This window comes from Rhynchophorus ferrugineus, unplaced genomic scaffold (assembly GCF_030347505.1).
Source record: "Rhynchophorus ferrugineus isolate W39M unplaced genomic scaffold, kcgeb_rfMv2 rfM1, whole genome shotgun sequence".
NCBI classification, from domain to species: Eukaryota; Metazoa; Arthropoda; class Insecta; order Coleoptera; family Curculionidae; genus Rhynchophorus; species Rhynchophorus ferrugineus.
The window spans coordinates 4,534,781-4,553,325 of record NW_027472580.1 but is presented as its reverse complement, the minus strand read 5'-3'; the positions used below and the strand labels follow the sequence as shown (position 1 = coordinate 4,553,325).

Below are 18,545 nucleotides of genomic sequence, written 5' to 3'. Positions count from 1 at the left end.
CATCATTTTCGGGCATCCATTGTTGTTTGAAGTTTAGGTGTTTGTTAAAGTCAAGATAACTTCGTTTCACGTTGTTTATATATTCTGTTTTACATTAATTGTTATTGAGTAATATAAAAATTTATTACTATGCATCCGTATAGTAAAAGATGCAGTGTACCTGGGTGTAAATCTACTACCGAAATCAGACATCGGTTCCCGAAGAATGATCACAATGCAAATATACCACCGGCATCGTGTGTGTCACAGACATTTTAGTGAAGAATTTAGGGTAACCCTTCCTTCACGAACAGGTATTAGGGCAAATGCATATCCAACATTGTTTTTATCAGGTACATATAAAATTATCTATATATCTATTATATGTTTGTTTATTTATTGTTTGTTTACAGAAAGTCAACTTATTTATAAAGACGTTAATGGTAACAATGAGAACATTAATTTAAATAATCTTCCAAGTTGTTCGAGTGCTGTCAATGTGATATCTCCAAATAAAGAAGTCTTGCAAGAAGGTACTAATAAAAACCATTTAATTTTAGAATATCTTTAAAATATTTGTAGTTCTTATACATATCTTTAACTTTTTAGAACAACAATCGCAATGTTCAATAAAAGAAACTCCACGAAAAGGTAATACTTTTGATACATAATTTGTATAGTTAATACTAGGGCTTTTTTTTAGCACGTAAAAGCTACAGTGGCATTATAAGGAAATTTGGTTCCTCTCGTCAAACATATTTGTCAGATGAAGTTAAAGATATTTATAAAAAAGTAGTAACGTCATATAAACATATCACAAGAAATAAGAGATTAGTAGCCTCATTCAAAAGCAGATTTGCAAATATTAGTTCAAGTTTGCGTGCAGAATTACTAAAAAACTTATTTGAACATGTTAATAAGCCAACAGTAGATTTCTTTTTTTCTCAATTGGCAAATCAACCGAAGACACCTAAATCTAGACGTTTCACAATTCAGGAAAAAGTTTTTGCTATTGCTCTTTTAAAATCAAGCGGCAAGACCTATAAATTATTGTCAAAAATATTTGCTTTTCCCTCAAAGAGTACTTGTTTAGCATTGCTTAGGCAAATCCCAATGCTAAACAAGCTAAAACAAGCCAATGCTAAATGAGCAAATATTTTTGTCACTGAAAAGCGCAGTTCAAAATATGAGCATATCAGATAGATCCTGTATTGTGATGTTTGACGAGATGAGCCTGGCTCCCAATTTGCAATATAATATTAAAGAAGACTGTATCGATGGCTTGGAGAATACAGGGAGCTATAAAAGGGCAGCCATAGCAGACTATGTAAATGTGTTTATGGTGAAAGGATTATTTAGAAAATGGAAACAACCTATCTCCTTCACATATTCAAAAGGACCAATTAAATCGACATTATTAAAACATTTGATTGTTAAAGTTATTGGAAAATGTCAGGAGATAGGTTTAAAGGTCCTTTGCACAGTTTGCGACCAAGGGTCTGCTAATCAGGCTGCCATTAATAGTTTGCTGTCCCAGTCAAGAAGTTGTTCTGAATTTCAAGTAAATGGGGAAAAGATAATTCCACTTTACGATATCCCTCATTTATTTAAAGGAATTCGGAACAATTTGTTAAAAAAAAATTTATACATTAAACTTGATAACAAACTAAACATTGCAAAATGGGAGCATATTATAGATCTGGACTACATCGATAGAGATGCGCCTATGAGGATATGCCCAAGATTAACAGAACAACATGTAATTCCAGGCAAAATAAACAAGATGAAAGTCAAGATTTGTACACAAGTGTTCAGCTATACAGTGGCCTCACATTTGGTGACTTTCTCAAAGTGGAGTAAGTATGCTGAAATATATCATGTATTAATAATAATTATAATTTTGTCTTGTTTTCAGAAGATAATCTTCCGAACGATGCTGAACAAACAGGTGCTGTTATAGCCTTTTTGGATGGTTTATTCGATAGTTGCAATTCCAGCAGCAAAACAGCGCCTGAATTCAAGCCTCTCCTTGAAGCCTTATCCTTAAGCTCACCACATGAGGAATTTTGGAGTAGAGCTATTTATGTGTTTAAACAGTGCCAAATTTTATTGCCCTGTTAAGAAAGTATTTGTTACTGTGCCATCAATCAAAAACTTAATTGCTACTTTAAGGGGATTTATTTCCTTAAAGAAATCAGTTTTATCTAAATTTAAAAATAATCACATTTGTTTAAGGAATCTTAACCAAGATTCCTTAGAAATTTTTTTTGGATCTATTAGAAGTCATGGAGTTAGAAACATACATCCTTCGCCTAGTATGTTTGAGAAATCTTTTAAAGCACTTATCATCACTTCATTTTTTTCACATCATTCGCCCGGAGCAAATTGTGAAGAAGATGAACATGTTGGCGCTTTAGATAACTTACATTATTTTTTAACTGGAGATGTAGCATCACCAGAGGTTGTAGAATCACCAGTTGAGTCTATATTTTCAGTTCCAGAGAACTTTGCTCTGAGGAAAACAAGAGTGGAACGTTGCACGTTAGTCTATATTTAAGTTATATCTTTAAGCTATCTCTTTTATTTGATACCTAGATTTTGTCATAAAAACAGCATATCTGTTATTCTGAGAGATGTCTTAAAAAAACACATAAATTTTAAAAGTTTCAACTGCCCAGTCCATAGCGATTTTGAAGACCACATTTTAAATCTTATTGTCAAATGTTCATTGTATTTTTGGGTTAAACAAGTTAATTCAATATTAACAGGGAAGGACTTAAAGTTTACCTTCAGTATAGCACAAATACAAGATAGAACTCTAATAGATCCTATAAAATTGATGGCACTAAACAAATACGAAAAAGGGAGCAGGCATTATAGAAGAGTATTTTAATTATTTTGTCTGGAGTATGGGGCTTTTAATTTTTTTTATTTACATTTTTGTAGTTTATTTATTTTTGCTTTTTGCAATTATGTATATTTCTGTTGTTTTTTATTATTATTTATATTATTTACATTTATGTATATTTGTATAGGATTTTATTTTAATAAATTAGTTTTTTAAATTAAATTCGATTTTCATTCAAATATTATTGGCCAGCAAATGTGACGTCATAAAATAGTCACGTGAAATGGCTGACCAATCAAAGCAAATTATTTTCCTTACAGGATTCTATATAATATTTTTAAACTAACCAATCAAATTCACGTTGTCAGCGCCACCAATGATTGGACTAAACAAGATTTTGCCCCACCACTTAGCATTGTAGTTGCACACCCCTGCTTCAATCTTCTGATTTCCTGCGTGTTGTTCAGTAGGTAGCTATATTACTTCCACGTTACGGTGATTTAGCGACCTTATTTTATTTGTTTTAAGGCGAAATCTTGAATCACTTCGTAAATTTATTTGATTTTGAGGTCATCGTGCAGCTTTTTGTTGGTTACGAAGCGATAAGCATTCATAATTAATTGGGTTACAAATTTGTTTGAAGTCTTAGTGCTATCCTATAGGTTTAAATGGACTTTATCATTGACTGATAAACTAATCACTTTGATTTTAAGTCAAGTTGAGAGTATCTTCCGACTAACCAGGACATTTGCTTGACTTCTCTAATCTGCTCTGCTTTTCGTTTGACGTTTCCAATATAACTTGCCATCGACATAGACGCTAAGGTATTTGGATTCTGTTTGAGGAATTGGGCATCCATCAAGTGATATAATTATATTTTTGTTATTTCGTCGCAACGTAGAATTAACATAGATAGGTTTAGAGCTATTAAGCTGTATTTTCCAGTCTCTAGTACATTACTACTACACTGTTGACTACTACTTATAATTTTTCTACAGCCTAAATCATCTTTTGCCATGAAAACTGTGTCGTTAACAATTGTTCCAAATAGTGTTTTTTGTTATTGTTGGGATAACAGTAGTGTAGAGCCGATACAGCACTGGTCCACAGACACTACACTGGGGAGCTCCAGCTGAAATAGGGTTTAAGTGTTGAGAATGAGAGACCCTTCATATGAGACTCTAAATTTTTTTTCGAATATACGATTCCAGTAGTTGACAGGAATTCCGTGTTGTTCAATGTTCAGGAATATTACAGGGCAGTATTTCTCTTCGAATAGCTTTTTAACAACCGCTGTTATTCTGTGAACTTGATCGATTGTTGAGTGGTTATTTCGAAATCCAAAATGGAAATTTCTATAAATGGTTTAATACGTTTTAACAGCAGTTTCTTAAATAATTTTGGCGTCGCATGTAGTAGCGAAATAGGCCTGTAAGATATGTTTTATTTTGCCAGTTTGTTAGGTTTTTTGAGCATAATTATTGGAGCAACCTTAAAACATTCCGGAACATGCTTCAATTTCAAACAGGCATTGTATTTATGTCAACATGATCATTACTTTTCGTGGCAGCTCTTTCAATAACCCAGGTGAAATATCATCAATTCTAGGGGCCTTTTTAGGATTGTGGCTTTTAGGTGTGTGTTAATTTCTGTGGCAACTTCCGGTGGAGAAATCAGATTTACAGTTACATCGGGCTGATAAACACGATTTGCATCCGTTGCAAATTCGATATCGTTCAGTTGAAATACGTTAGCTCAATGTTGTACGAATAATTCATAGCTTCTTCGTCGTTGCGTAGAAACCATTCATTTCGATCATTTCTAATAGGGGGTAGTCTAATAATTAATGTTTTATATCTTCGAGTTGCTTTCCAGCGAGTCTCTTTCGAAATCTTTGTCAATTTCCGGTCTTAATTCACTTACATATTTTCTAACGTAAATAACTGTGTTTATTTTGTCTACAGCATTTCTGGTTCTGTGCCATACTGTTATCAGTTCCCTAGTATCAAGGGAATAATTTACCTCATTTTCTGATTTCTTTGTTGACGTTGGGGTAGTTTCTTTTGGAGCTGACCGAATTTGTTCAGTTATATTTCGTGTTTGTTTCTCAAGATCGTCTATACTTTTAAGTCTTAAGTTTAAACTGATTCTTGCCTGCATTATTTTAAATCTAAACCTAACCCCGTTCAAAAATTTGTTAGTAAGATTAAGCTTTTTGTTTATTCAGGGTTGTCACATCTAGTGTTATATTAGAGTGTCATCAGATGATAGTTTGAATAAGATCTCGATTTTTACTTGTTTTGATGACATGCCTTTCGAAATGTAGAAATCCGCAGGCACTTTATTATTGTCGGTGGACCAGTAAGTGGGTTCGCGCCCTGAAAGATAATTACAATTTGTAATATTAATTGCTGTGAGTAAATTTTCATTCATTTCCTTTTGCAGGTGTTATTAATCGTTAACCCCAAGCTGTTTGTTTAATAGTAAAGTACCTCCCCCCCCCCAATAATAAACCTTGAGATTAATTTTGAAAAAAAATCTCTATATTGTTGTATTATTTTGCGTCTTGATGGGTGGACAGTAAATAGATCCTATGTTTATTTCATTGCCGTTCCTTTCAATGCTGACTATCGTAGCTTGTATATCTTCTTTTTTAATCTCGTTCTGTTAGAAATCTTGTATATTTTGTTTTATAATCAGTCGACTATGGTTGGCTCGTTGGTTATAGCATAAAACATTGAAGTCTGTTTATTTTGTGGGTTATAGTTTATAACGTTTTTATTTCGATTTGTTTATCGCTAGATTTTTTGAATTTTTTAAATTTTTAGTCGATGGCATTGTAATTTTCTTTTTAGGTTTTCTTATTTTCAATGGAGGTTGGCTTTGCAGGGTTTTGAACTTTGTCAAGTTGTTTTAATTGTGGTAATGCTCTAATTTTTAAATATGTGTATTAAGATATTCCTTTTCTAAACTTTATATATTTTAAAGCCATATGTACAGTATTATAAATTTTTATATTTTATAAATAATGTTTCAATATACTAGTATATGTGATTTTCTATATCGCTTTTATAATGCAGCTGAAAAAGAATTCAAAATGTTTTTTATGTCTTACCGTTTGTTGTTAGTTATTTTTCTCATAGGCAGAGATAACTTCTACTGCCAAACTCTATGGAACTAAAACAATATATAGATCTAAGCTTTGATCATTTAACAGTTTTTCTGGTTTTAAGTGGAATTGTAATTTTATGAAATATTTAAGCGATTATAAAAAACCACATCTAAGTTAGAATGTTTAGAGTTATACAGGAAATGTAGTCAATATTAAATTAACTAAGAATTATAGGATACTTTCTATATATAGTCTACATAGAATAACAGTGAAATTATGTGATAAAGATGTCGAATTTATTGGCTATCGCAATTAATAAATTCGTTTTAATATCAGGCAATATTTTCCTTCTCATTTTATTTTAGTTAAAAAGAGACACAATGTTCTCTGATGCGTCAGAACATGTAACCAAATTAACTTTTAAAATTTGTCTTGTCAAATGTCAAATCAATAACTTAACGACCTAATGGAGTCCTTTCTTACCAGTAATATACATTGGAGAGGTAAGTATTGATACTATTAAATATTAAACTGCTGGAGATTTTATTGGAAATAATTTTATTGTGTTACAGCTGTACTGAGACTAAAATCTGTCTAAAAAAACAACATAATATTCAGCTCTTTGAGGGATGGAATAACATTTTAAGATAATCCATGAAGAGGTCTAACGGAATTTCAAGGCTTTGCATTTAAAGAATACAATTAAATTTAAAAGCATATAACAAAATTAAGAAAGATTTGTTATTTCAATTTGTGTATGTACATAGATATTTCAAAATAGAATGATGCTAATAAATAAAGTGTAAGAAAACACAAGTTAATGGAAAAGGGTACAATTTAGAATAACATTTGATTAGGTTTTGTTATTCATATTAGAGCCAGGAATGGCTTTGTTCCTAGAGCAGTGTTAGCTTTTCCTCGTCCAAGAGCCATTACTATGGAGATTTTTTTAAAATTAATTACATTTTACATTAGACACACTTGGTACAATTTAATTTACAAATTAATTTGTTACTATTCCTTTGTTGTACTTGCATTAATAGACAAGCAAAGCGAGTCGGGATTAATATATCAGTATGTATGTTCCAAACCATGGAGAAATGAACCATAAACTTTTGCTTTAACTTGAAAATCAGCTGTTAAAGAACTAGAAGGAACTTTATTGACTTCAATAGTGACTTAGAAACTGACAGTGACTGAATGAAACCTTTTTGGATGCATGATTATGGTCGAACACTGATACTTACAACAGGTGATGAGAGCGGAAAGAACTAAAGGTAAGTATATAATTAATATATGATAACTGTGGAAAATCGTCTTGTAGAGTGTGAAAGATTTATGTGCATAGATATGTGTGTAATTGGTCAGAATATACATGAGTATTGTTAAGACCGGCTTGGTGGCGCATTAGTAAAAGCGACAGGACGGTCCTCCTGCTATTGCGATAGTTACGGGTTCGAATCGTGCTGGAAAATAATCCCAGTTACACCAGTAACCAGTCTGGGTAAAACCGGATGTCTTCTGGGATGATTTATAAAGTTGATGACTTGCCAGTTGGTAGGCTTAATGCTGAGGACCGTGGTTCTGAGCCCATGTTAAGCTGTAGGTCCAGTCACTAAAAAATCTAAGAAGTTGACGTGACTGAAAACAATATAATATTAAACTTTTTTTTATTGTGGCTGTACAATTAATTGTAGTTTAAGTTATTTGATAATATATGCTTTAGATGTAGTAAATGTTAAAATAAATTATATTTTATAACATGTTTATTTCATTATTTTATTTATTTAAAAAAAAGTCAAAGTAAAATGCGGCAATATTAAGACGTTTTAATGTCATAAATTTAGGTACTCGCTACACATATCATACCGCACTTTATAAAAAACTACATCAACTAAACTGGGACTTAATGATCAATAACAAATTGTGCGAGAAGCGTAAAAGAGGAGTTTTACCAAGGTATCAACTCTTGTAACTTTAGCAAGTGTAAATTTGGTATTTTTTCGAGACTCAGAATAGGCCATTGTCGGCTGACTCACGAGTTTCTACTCAAAGGAGAAAGTCCGCCCATCTGTGATAGATGTAGATCCCCGCTGAGCATCAAACACATCTTAGTTGAATGCCAAGGGCACGCCCACCAAAGACGACTCTCTGGCCTGAAAGGATCCATGAAACAACTTCTACAATTGAAGAATCTTGAACAACTGATGAACTATTTGGCTGACACCGGAGTACTCCAAAATATATAATAGACTATGAATACTACTGCTGTTAACTTATGACATTTAAACTGTCCACTCAATGTCCTTAAATCAACTATAAGCTCTTTTAGCTCTAATATAATAAATTTAGATGATGCGAGTTCACTGTTTTATTGGATAGACCATAGTATATACTATCTATTTTATTTAATCAAATTGCCATTAGTTACGGACGTAATCTTTATATAAAGACATTATTTCGATTTTTACTAGAATTTTATTATTTATAATTTAAGACATACCGTTTAAGAATGCATACGGTCCGTCTTATTCTTTTAAATATAGAACGTAAAAAGGGAATTTGTATAAATACTTCAATTTACTGAAAGAGATAAGTGCTACCATAACGATATTGTTAAATAAATACAACAAACACAATCTTAATGTCTAACCAAATAGAATATATTTAATGTTAGATTTCTTTTAATACGTTACCTTTTAATATGATATCAGTGCGACACATTAACTTTTAAAAGAGTTGCGATTGTTGGACAGAGTCGCATTCGATAAAGATTGGAGCCATAATTAATTTCTGTGGATGCGTCCACCAGTAGAGTTCAGACGTACATAACGGGTATATCGGAGATGTAAAAAATGTCTAATTACAATGATGTACATATTAATGTCGATAAGCGTGACGCAACCGAAGTGGTGTATAAACCAACCACCACCACCGATATTGGCGATGGAGCATTTAACAAAAGTTTCCAGAGTTTAAAGCCCGAAAATGAGACAGTACCGAAAAGTCCGCTGTTTTTGTATGTGATTGCTTTCACTGGTAAGTACATTTTATTAATTATTTTTTTATGTAGGCCTTTTTAAGGTTATTTTTTTGGCATATACGTTTTAGAATCATGGATTGAAGTCTGAAGAATCATTGTTTTCGTAAGAATGGTTTTTAATCAAATTATACAGAGGGCGAATTGATTTTGATGAGTTGTATTTGTCGGTTGTATTAATAACTTATTCTTTTCACGCTATTCTGAGAAATCAGTGTGGTGTATTTTATTCAAGTTACTAACCATCGTTCCATCACATTAATTAAATATATATATATATATATATATATATATATATATATATATATAAAATAAAATAATTTAAATTAGGTTTTTACTACATCTTTTGTTTTCAACTTGGTAGCTTATATCGTTTACAGATATTGATACAAACACGAGGGACTGATGCTAATACTTGAATGTTATGTTCTAAACAGTTTTACTTTACTTACATCATTTTTACACCTAAAAAATATTTTAGGAACATTACAACATTTAAGCAAACTGGCAACATCGCGTACCCTTCAATTATAAGAATAAGGCTATATTATGGCGTTACATCTATATATTTATATTATTGAGCTTTACATAGAAACAACGAAAACAATATTTTACAGATTTTCTTACTCCCGAAAAACACGTCTTACGTTGTCTCGTTTTGTTCTAATTCTTATAATTCTACAATTTTGGAACAGATGTAACCAACAATGTAAATTAAACCACGGTCACAGTAGAATTATCTATGTTTCTATTTGTATCTATTTCAATTTGATATTTTTTAATTTATTTAAGAAAAAATATTTCGTAATAGACAAATACTTCAGTAATTATAATGTTGATGTTTACTAATAGGTATTAAATATAATATTTAAATGAGTTAGGTATAATCAAGGATGTTATCATTTTATATGGTATTTTAAAGATTTACTCGTTTCATTATTACGAAATAGATATAGTACTCTTTAACGTCTATTGACTGATTAAATTTAAATTTAGTTCAAAAAACAAATATCCATTAGGTCTATTGATTTTTGATATATTAATAATGTAAACAAGAAATCTACGTATTGGCCTAAGGACCGAGATAAATCCCATTCATGTCCAACTTATGGAAACATTTAAGCTCGAAATTCTAATTGTGTTTGATTTAAATTATATATTAGATATAGTTTTTTTATATAACATCTTTATTAGATACGCTTAGTATAATCTTAATTTACAATTAATTTATTACTGCTTTTCCTATGTACTTGGATTAATTAACATGCAAGACTAGTGCGAGAAAATACATCAGTATGTATTACACAAAAGTATACACTTGAGTAAGTAAAGTATCGAAGAACCTTGTTTTGACAGCGTTGTTGACTAGTTGATTTGAATTTTTAGTGCAACACCATATTTACATCCCATACAGGTCCAAATTGGCTTTATAATTGTATTATAGATCAACCTCTTTGCTTTTAGATCAAGTTGAGAGTATCTTCCAACTAACCAGTATAGTTTTTTTATTTTGGTTCTAATGTGTTTTGCTTTTTGTCTAACGTGATGCTTCCAATTTAATCTACCGTCAAGATGGATTCCAAGGTATTTACCTGATTCTGCTTGAGGAATCAGGCATCCATTGAATGATATAATTAAGTTTTTATTATTTCGCCTCAAAGAAAATTAACTTGGACAGATTTGGAGCTATTAAGTTGAATTTTCCAATCTTTCGTCCATTTGTAGATCTTGACTACCACTTACACTTTTTCTATTGCCCTAGGCAGATATATATCCTTTGCCATAATAATGATGTCGTCAACAAAGGTTCCAAAAAGTGTTTCTTTTGTTGTTGGAATGTCAACAGTGTAGAGCCGATACAGGAGTGGTCCTAAGACGCTACCTTGTGGAATTCCAGCCGAGATATTTTTAAATGTCGAGAACGCTATTTTGTGCGATTCTCTAAATTTTCTTCCGAATAAATATGACTCCAGCAATTGACAATAGTTATGCGGTAACAATTTGCTCATCTTACAGATTAATCCCAAATGCCAGACGCGATCAAAAGCTTGTGAGACATCCAGGAATATTGCAGGGCAGTATTTTTTTTCCTCAAATGTTCTTTCAATAGCCGCAGTTACTCTGTGCACTTGATCGATTGTTGAATGGTGATTTCGAAAAAAAAAGTGGAAATCTGGTATTGTTACCAAATGTTTAACACGTTTAAATATTAGTTTCTCAAATAGCTTTGATATTGCAGGTAGTAGCGAAATAGACCTGTAAGATTCGACTTGTTCTGCAGGTTTGTCAGGTTTTTGAGCATAATTGTTTGTGCCACCTTAAAGCATTCCGGGACATGTTTCAGCCTTAAACAGGCATTAAATATATATGTCAACATGATGATTGCATTTAATATAGTTGATTATTAGATTTATAAATTTGGTTCAGTAATATATATGATATATATATATTATATATATGAAATCAAGGGTCTAATTCTGAGAATCATGGATGCGTACAAGGAATTGAACTTGTGAACGTTGCCAGTCATTGCAAATTATACGGGCATTTGAAGAATATAATATAAATAGATTAAATTATCTTGAGTTAAGATGTTAATTTAATATCTAGTTTGGTATACAAGTCAATTATCAAAAAGAACTCTCAAGTACTCAATATTTTGATACATAAAAATATGTATCTTTCATTTTAAAATAATTTCGAAAAAAAATAAATATAATATATATAAAATATATATATATATATATATATATATATATATATATATATATATATATATATATATATATATATATATATATATATATATATATATATATATATATATATATATATATATATATATATATATATATATATATATATATATATATATATATATATATATATATATATATATATATATATATATATATACTCGAGAACGGCTGTACCGATTTGTATAATTTTGGTCTTGAATTATTTGTGGAAGTCCAGGGAAGTGCGCGAGAACCCCTGCAAAGAAATTCCATGCTCCTGAAATAATGTTAACTTTGTTCTAGGCCAACTAAGAAATTGAATATTTTCTTTTCTCTTGTGATTTTAAAACAAGGTATTCTTTTATTCTATGACTTGTTTTTAGTTGAAGAAAATTAACCTTACATGTCTTCCAACTATATGCAAAGAATTTTTGACAGTAATGTCAAATGTCACATTTAAAACGTCAGATAATATCGAAAATATTTATTTATTGTCAATTAACTTATAGTATATAATGTAAAATATGATAGAAAATTAGAATTAATCATTAGTGTTTTTTATTTTTTTTATGATATGTCATAGAAATATGAACAATCATGAAAATCCAATATTTTTCTATGTGTTTTAGGGGATCTTCTTGCTTTTGTCGCGGGCGTCGGCTTCTCATGGACGTCGCCGGTTTTACCGAAACTTCACGGACCGGACAGTCCTTTGAGCACCTCGGTGGATGCGTCACAGGAAAGTATCATTGCCGCGATACTGAGCGTTGGAGCAGCCATTGGACCATTCGTGTTTGGGTTTCTGGCTGATAAAATTGGCCGAAAGAAGACGTTGCTAACGGTCGCTTTGCCTCTGGTTGCTGGTTACGCTATACTGGCTTTTACGGGGAGCGTCAAAATGTACTATTTAGCTAGGTTAGTATCATATTTTACTAGTATGTTGACAAGGAAAGGGTATTGGATGTAATATCACAATTCCTTTTTATATATACGGGGATATAATCCGTTGAATATAAACGTCGTCTAAATGTATGATGACAACACGTCCAAATGTTGGCTTTTTTTGGCACATTTGTAGTTTTAGATCATTTTAGTTTTGACATATAATTTCTAACTTCAATTCATAACTTCTAATTTAAATAAAACACTGAGACAAAAAAATTATCAAATATAATTTATATTAAGTAACAGGTCACTTGAAAGGTCCACGGTCTACCATAGTAAAACACATTTTTTTGGCAAAATAATTTTTTTTTATTCAACATAATTCCCTTCAAGGGTGAAACACTGATAATAGTGACCCTCCAACTTTTCGATACCATTTTTATAATACGATTTGTTCTTTGCTTCAAAATAGGCTTCAGTTTCGGCGATCTTCATTCGACGAAAATTTCTACCCAGCGAGTATTTTTTTGAGATAATATATATTTTATCAACACGCGAAATTCCTTTTTATCCATTTTTTTCACAAAGACAAAAGTTGCTTCACTCAAAATGCTATAATTCACAAACTAATGATCCGACAGCTGTCAAATTTATACACGCATCATTTTAGGGCTAACTAAAAAATATATGGGATTAATTCTAGTGGCGTCATCTATGTGTCAGGCCGGAGACTTTTCAATTGACCTGTTTGTACACAGATAGAGGATTTAGAGTTAATAAACGAAGCAAGATCAAACGGAGTCATAGGAATGGTAGTAACAATGCCGTTAATGGTTCTAAAAAAACTGGAATCTAACCTCACGGTCCACCGCTTTTTAAGACAGCGACTTTCAGATTGCCTCTTCGACAACCGATTTTCCTGTTCCTACCACGGCAGTAGTAACGGCAGCAACTACTGAGGACATTGTAGTAGATTTGGCATACACACACACGGCAGCGACGCCTAATAAAACTGCTGCGATAGCTCCCACCTTCCCCACAGCTGTAACGATTTCGGTAACGGAGGCAATTATAGGATATTCGACAGGAGTTTCACCAGCGTCGGGGTAGCCATCGACCAATAAGGCCACCTTACCTGTCCCATTTATAACAACATCTGTGACAACTGATGTTATTGAGGCAGCTTCTTTTATTGAATTCGTGCTTACTGAATTCTCCTGCAAGTTATTCTAGTTGGTGTGATCTAGATAGATCAAAATACATGATACATGTATTTTGATCAGCCCGAAACAGCCCTTACCTCTTCTAAAAACAAAACAAACAACAAGGGTACCCAAAAAGCGTAGTAAAGGGGTTATTTTAACTTCCTCACCTGGTAAACGTGAGTTAGAGGTGGTAATATAACAGAAGAATGAAGCAGAAGAGCCAAAATAGAAAAGGACGGAAAGTCGAGAAGCAAAGGAGAAGGCTGTTCTAAAATAAATCCACAATAGCAAAGTCCTTATCTAGTGCATCTGCTAAAATTAAAGGGAAGAATGTTAGGAAACGTGCAAAAGGCACTTCTTGTGAGAAATATGATGATGAAGAAAACACTCCATGTTTGTATAGTGGAGGTTTTTGGTGGGAAGGTGGGACCTAAAGGTTGTATCATTGTCAATTGTTGCTCGAATTTTCATAAATGGGAACATTGTTGCTGCAGGAGTTTGACGATGATGACGATAAAGTCACACATGTTTGTGAGATGGGGGTGCCCCGTCTTACACGATGTATGAGGCAAGATGGCAAATATACCTTTTCTTACGTTTCGCAATATTATTTTATAAAATTATTCTCCTAGAACGTCAACAATCTGCCCGTGGGAAATAAGTATTGTTATATGATTATCGTTATATAATATAACCATCCTGATATGTAGATCTTATTTGAAAGCATATCCTAACTTATTTTAAAAAATATTCTAGCTTATTCTAGGGTATTAAATCTCACTCTATGTGTCTATTAATTAATTCGTGTGGTAGTTTGCGTTTGAGCTTACACACTATTATCGCGCACATTTAACTGTTTGGCGAGTACATTGGGATGCACACTTCGAATCCTACTCGTTATGGATTCTATGGGGATATAGCGCTGAATCAGTTTATTGGACACGTAATATGGGGCATCGGTGATGACTCGCAGCACTTTATTATGGAACCTCTGGGGGTATCTATGTTAGATTTGCTAGTAGTACCCCACAGTTCAATACCATAGGTCCAAATGGGCCTAAGTATTGACTTATACAGCAAAACCTTGTTATCTAAGGATAATTTAGATTTTTGCCCTATCAGCCAGTACACTTGGTTTAGTTTAAACCCAAGCTGTTTGCGTCACTATATGTTTTTTCCATGTCAAACGTCGATCGAAATGCATTCTCAGATATTTAACGTTGTCTGCTTGCAGAAGTTCATGGTTATTCAATTTTACTGAGGGACATGTTCCTCTACATAGGGTAAATGTCACATGGGCAGATTTTGTCCCATTTGTTTTGATATGCCATGTTTTTAAATACAATTCGACACTGTATCGCAATATTTTGAATGACTAGTTATCTGCCATTTGCTAGTCTGATGACCAAGGATAATTTTATTAATAAATATGTTTATCATAGTATACAAATCTCTGATTTATTATACGACATCAGATTTAAAATTTAAGAGGAAACAATAGAAAATAGTTTCTGTTACAGGTATAAAAATATTCTCAAGAAATAAACAAAAATCATATAATCTAACAATGAACTTGAAAAGTTATAGTTGTTTTTAACACAAAGGTTTTGTTAACAAGCTGAAGCCTCCGTAAACATCTGGCAACGCTATCATACAGTACAACAACAATTGATTAAAACTCACGAAAACAGCGTACTTAAAGTCGAAATAATAATATGCGCTATATTACTATATAATAAACAAACATTAACTTAGCTACCCGAAAAGTAAAATAACACACGGTAACTATGGAAGGTATTAACAATTTTATGGAGGTATAGAATTCGGGATTTTCGATGTTGCATTGTACAGAATCCGATTTAATTATTATTTACCCGAGAATGATATCCATTTAAACAAAGGTGCGCTATAAATGTTTCCTTTCGTAGAAATTGTTTAAAAATTTAATCAAAACTGGATATTTTTTAAGATCAACATGCAGTATATTATAATAATATACTAGGTTTAAGTATGCAATGTTATGATTTTACATATATAGTCTATTCAAAGTTTATTTGTATATGCGTCATCAAGATATATAACGTATTGCCTGCCGCAATTTGTAAATTCGTTTTAGAATCAGACATATTTTTCCTTCTTATTTTATTCTACTTAAAAAGAGACGCAATGCTGTGTGATTAGTTCGAACGCGTAGACGAATGAGCCTGTCAAAGTCGTCCGGTTGTCAGTCGTATGCAAAATTCTTGAAAGAAATAGTGATAAGAGATTATAACTCTAACCTATTGTGGCTGTAGAATTAACTGTAATTTTTAGATGTTCTATAATGTTAAAATAAATTATATTTGATAACATTTTTGTTGAATTATTTTATTTAGATTAGAATTTTGTTGTATGTCAAAGCCGAACTAAACTGAAACTCAGTTAATGCGGCAACATTGCAATGTTTCGTCACAAATATCCATGACATATTACTAAACACAGATTTATTATATAATAGAGATATATTATATATTTTCGGTTTTGTTTTAGGTTATTGTGCGGTATGGGAAACGGTGGTGTTTTCACTGTACTAACCATGTACACGGGCGAGATAACTCAGGAACACAACAGGGGAAAATTCAGTTGCCTCATAGGTTTGTTCGTGACCTTCGGATTGCTGTATCCGTTCGCCATTGGACCCATGCTTTCCGTTAAACTGTTCTGTCTTTCTTGCTTAGTCCCGCTGACGGTGTTCCTCGTTTTATTCACCGTGTTCTCTCCAGAGACTCCTGGATTTTTGATAATGAATGACAACGTCGATGAGGCCGAAAAAGCCTTGGCGAAACTCCGAGGCAAGTCGAAGAAAGAGGTCAGAGCGGAGATGCAAGAAATACAGAAACTCATAGAAAGCCAGCGACATGATAAAGGCGGTCTGGTGGTGCTCTTCAGGACGAATGGTACCCGGAAGGCTTTCGTGGTGGGCGCGGGTCTGTTGATTATCCAGCAGGTGTCGGGAATAAATGCAGTCACCGGGTTCTTGGAGAGTATATTCGCCGCTACCGGAAGTTCGATCTCGCCGCAGATAGCCACCACTTTGATCGGATCCATACAAGTTGTCACGGTGTTCGTGACCTCGTCCGTGATCGAGAAGCTCGGTCGCAAGGTATTACTTCTCCTCTCCACCGTTGGGTCCGCGGTGTCCATTATATTTCTTGGTCTTTATTTCCACCTGCGTAAGCTCGAATACAGCCTTCTGGCTTACTTTTGGTGGTTACCCATTGTTTGTCTACTACTGTACATTGTCAGTTTCAATCTGGGAATCGGTCCAGTGCCTTGGACGGTGCTGAGCGAGATATTCCCCTCGAACGTCAAGTCCAGCGCGACCGCCTTGGCGTCCGCCACCTGCTTCTCCACGTCTTTCGTTGTGACCATGGCGTTCCCGCTCTTGAGCGAGATGATCGGGATGGCCCAGTGCTTCTGGCTGTTTGGGCTGTGCTGCGTGTTGGGTATTATATTTATTTATTTCGTCGTTCCCGAAACGAAAGGTAAAACGGTGACGGAAATCCAACAGATATTGTCTAAATAAAGGTTGTGAATGATCTGTAATTCCTTCTAAGTTATATTAATAATGTAAAGTAAAAAATTGTAAATAAACTATGTTTTAATTATTGCTTCTGTTTTATTATCCTCATAGGTTAAACACTTGGCAGCAATGGACAATGCAGTGTAGTCCTTTACTTACTTTATATATTAACTTTATACTCACGTTACTAAAATGTATTATCTCATATGTCTATGATGTGGCTTTTGTTCAGCGATATTTATCTATAGAAAATAATTGTTTTCCCTTTATTTAGTCAATTTAAACAGACGATAATCATGAAACGCTAAAAAAAGCGTTGCCAACATTGGTTATTTATGGAAACATCGGTACAATACTTTTATTCAATGTATTGTCTATTTGTAGCGGCTGCTTTTCCCATCGTTAAGGCAACTTATGGATTACACCTCGAAAGAACGATGCATCTTTTAAGGCTATCCACGGTATCTTCATGAGAAGTGAAGCGCAAATCAAGACAGATCACTATCCGTATATTGAAACAAGTTGTATCATAAGGAACAAGACCTGGAGTATATGGCGGGTGGGGTAGTACTTTCCATTTGTTGTTTTTAACTACGTTTTGATCGGTTCTGCAACATGTAGTCGAGCGTTGTCATACTAAAGAATAACATTGTAGTGTTTGCCCGTATTCTGACCGTTTTCCGCACAGTGTTGGGTTCAAACGCACCACTTATAACCGTTAGCAATCTCCACTGATTACTTCACCAGTAATGTCTTCAAATTCTCTTCTTAAAATTTTTTCAGCTGTCCAGAATGCTTTGTCTGCGGTGTCAAAAAACTGCTTTTAAAACGTCGAAATCACTATTTATATATTGAAACTGATGGAACATAGTGGCCATAAACTTCACACAGCATTCGATGACCTTCAGCCGCCTTTCTGTTCAAATTGAAAGAAAAAGCAAAACTTCCCGCAAATGCGAATTATTCGGTAAAAATTCAGACGATTTTGACGCATTGAAAAGTGTTATACAGGTAGTGTCATAACAGGTCAATTGAAAACTGCCCGTTCTGACACTTAGATGGCGCTACTAGAATTAAATCCATATGTTTTTTACTTAGCCCTAACCATCAAAAGATTGTTGCGTGTATAAATTTGACGGCTGTCGGATCTTTAATTTGTGAATGATTTTGATGTAT

The 18,545-nt window shown here is 33.0% G+C and overlaps 2 protein-coding genes across 2 annotated transcripts; both read left to right on the top strand.

Annotated features, from left to right (window-relative positions):
• The first annotated feature begins 214 nt into the window (after positions 1-214).
• On the top strand, positions 215-2,227 carry LOC143204665 (uncharacterized). Its single transcript, XM_076417380.1, has 5 exons — positions 215-293; positions 393-512; positions 589-630; positions 1,749-1,835; positions 1,895-2,227. The coding sequence occupies exons 1-5, from the start codon at positions 215-217 to the stop codon at positions 2,098-2,100; spliced, it is 534 nt and encodes a 177-aa protein (XP_076273495.1). The 3' UTR covers positions 2,101-2,227.
• A 6,437-nt stretch (positions 2,228-8,664) lies between these two features.
• LOC143202770 (facilitated trehalose transporter Tret1) lies at positions 8,665-17,454 on the top strand. The gene is made up of 3 exons (XM_076414566.1): positions 8,665-8,978; positions 12,347-12,632; positions 16,337-17,454. Exons 1-3 carry the CDS (start codon positions 8,795-8,797, stop codon positions 17,370-17,372), a joined length of 1,506 nt encoding a protein of 501 aa, XP_076270681.1. The 5' UTR covers positions 8,665-8,794; the 3' UTR covers positions 17,373-17,454.
• Positions 17,455-18,545: the final 1,091 nt, after the last annotated feature.

Bases quoted from the DNA above. Each gene is read 5' to 3' on its own strand.
- LOC143204665 (XM_076417380.1), top strand. From the start codon at position 215: ATGCAAATATACCACCGGCATCGTGTGTGTCACAGACATTTTAGTGAA. The intron at 513-588 runs GTACTAATAAAA...TTAACTTTTTAG, and splicing joins TAAAGAAGTCTTGCAAGAAG to AACAACAATCGCAATGTTCA. The intron at 1,836-1,894 runs GTAAGTATGCTG...TCTTGTTTTCAG, and splicing joins GGTGACTTTCTCAAAGTGGA to AAGATAATCTTCCGAACGAT.
- LOC143202770 (XM_076414566.1), top strand. From the start codon at position 8,795: ATGTCTAATTACAATGATGTACATATTAATGTCGATAAGCGTGACGCA. The intron at 8,979-12,346 runs GTAAGTACATTT...TATGTGTTTTAG, and splicing joins GTATGTGATTGCTTTCACTG to GGGATCTTCTTGCTTTTGTC. The intron at 12,633-16,336 runs GTTAGTATCATA...GTTTTGTTTTAG, and splicing joins AAAATGTACTATTTAGCTAG to GTTATTGTGCGGTATGGGAA.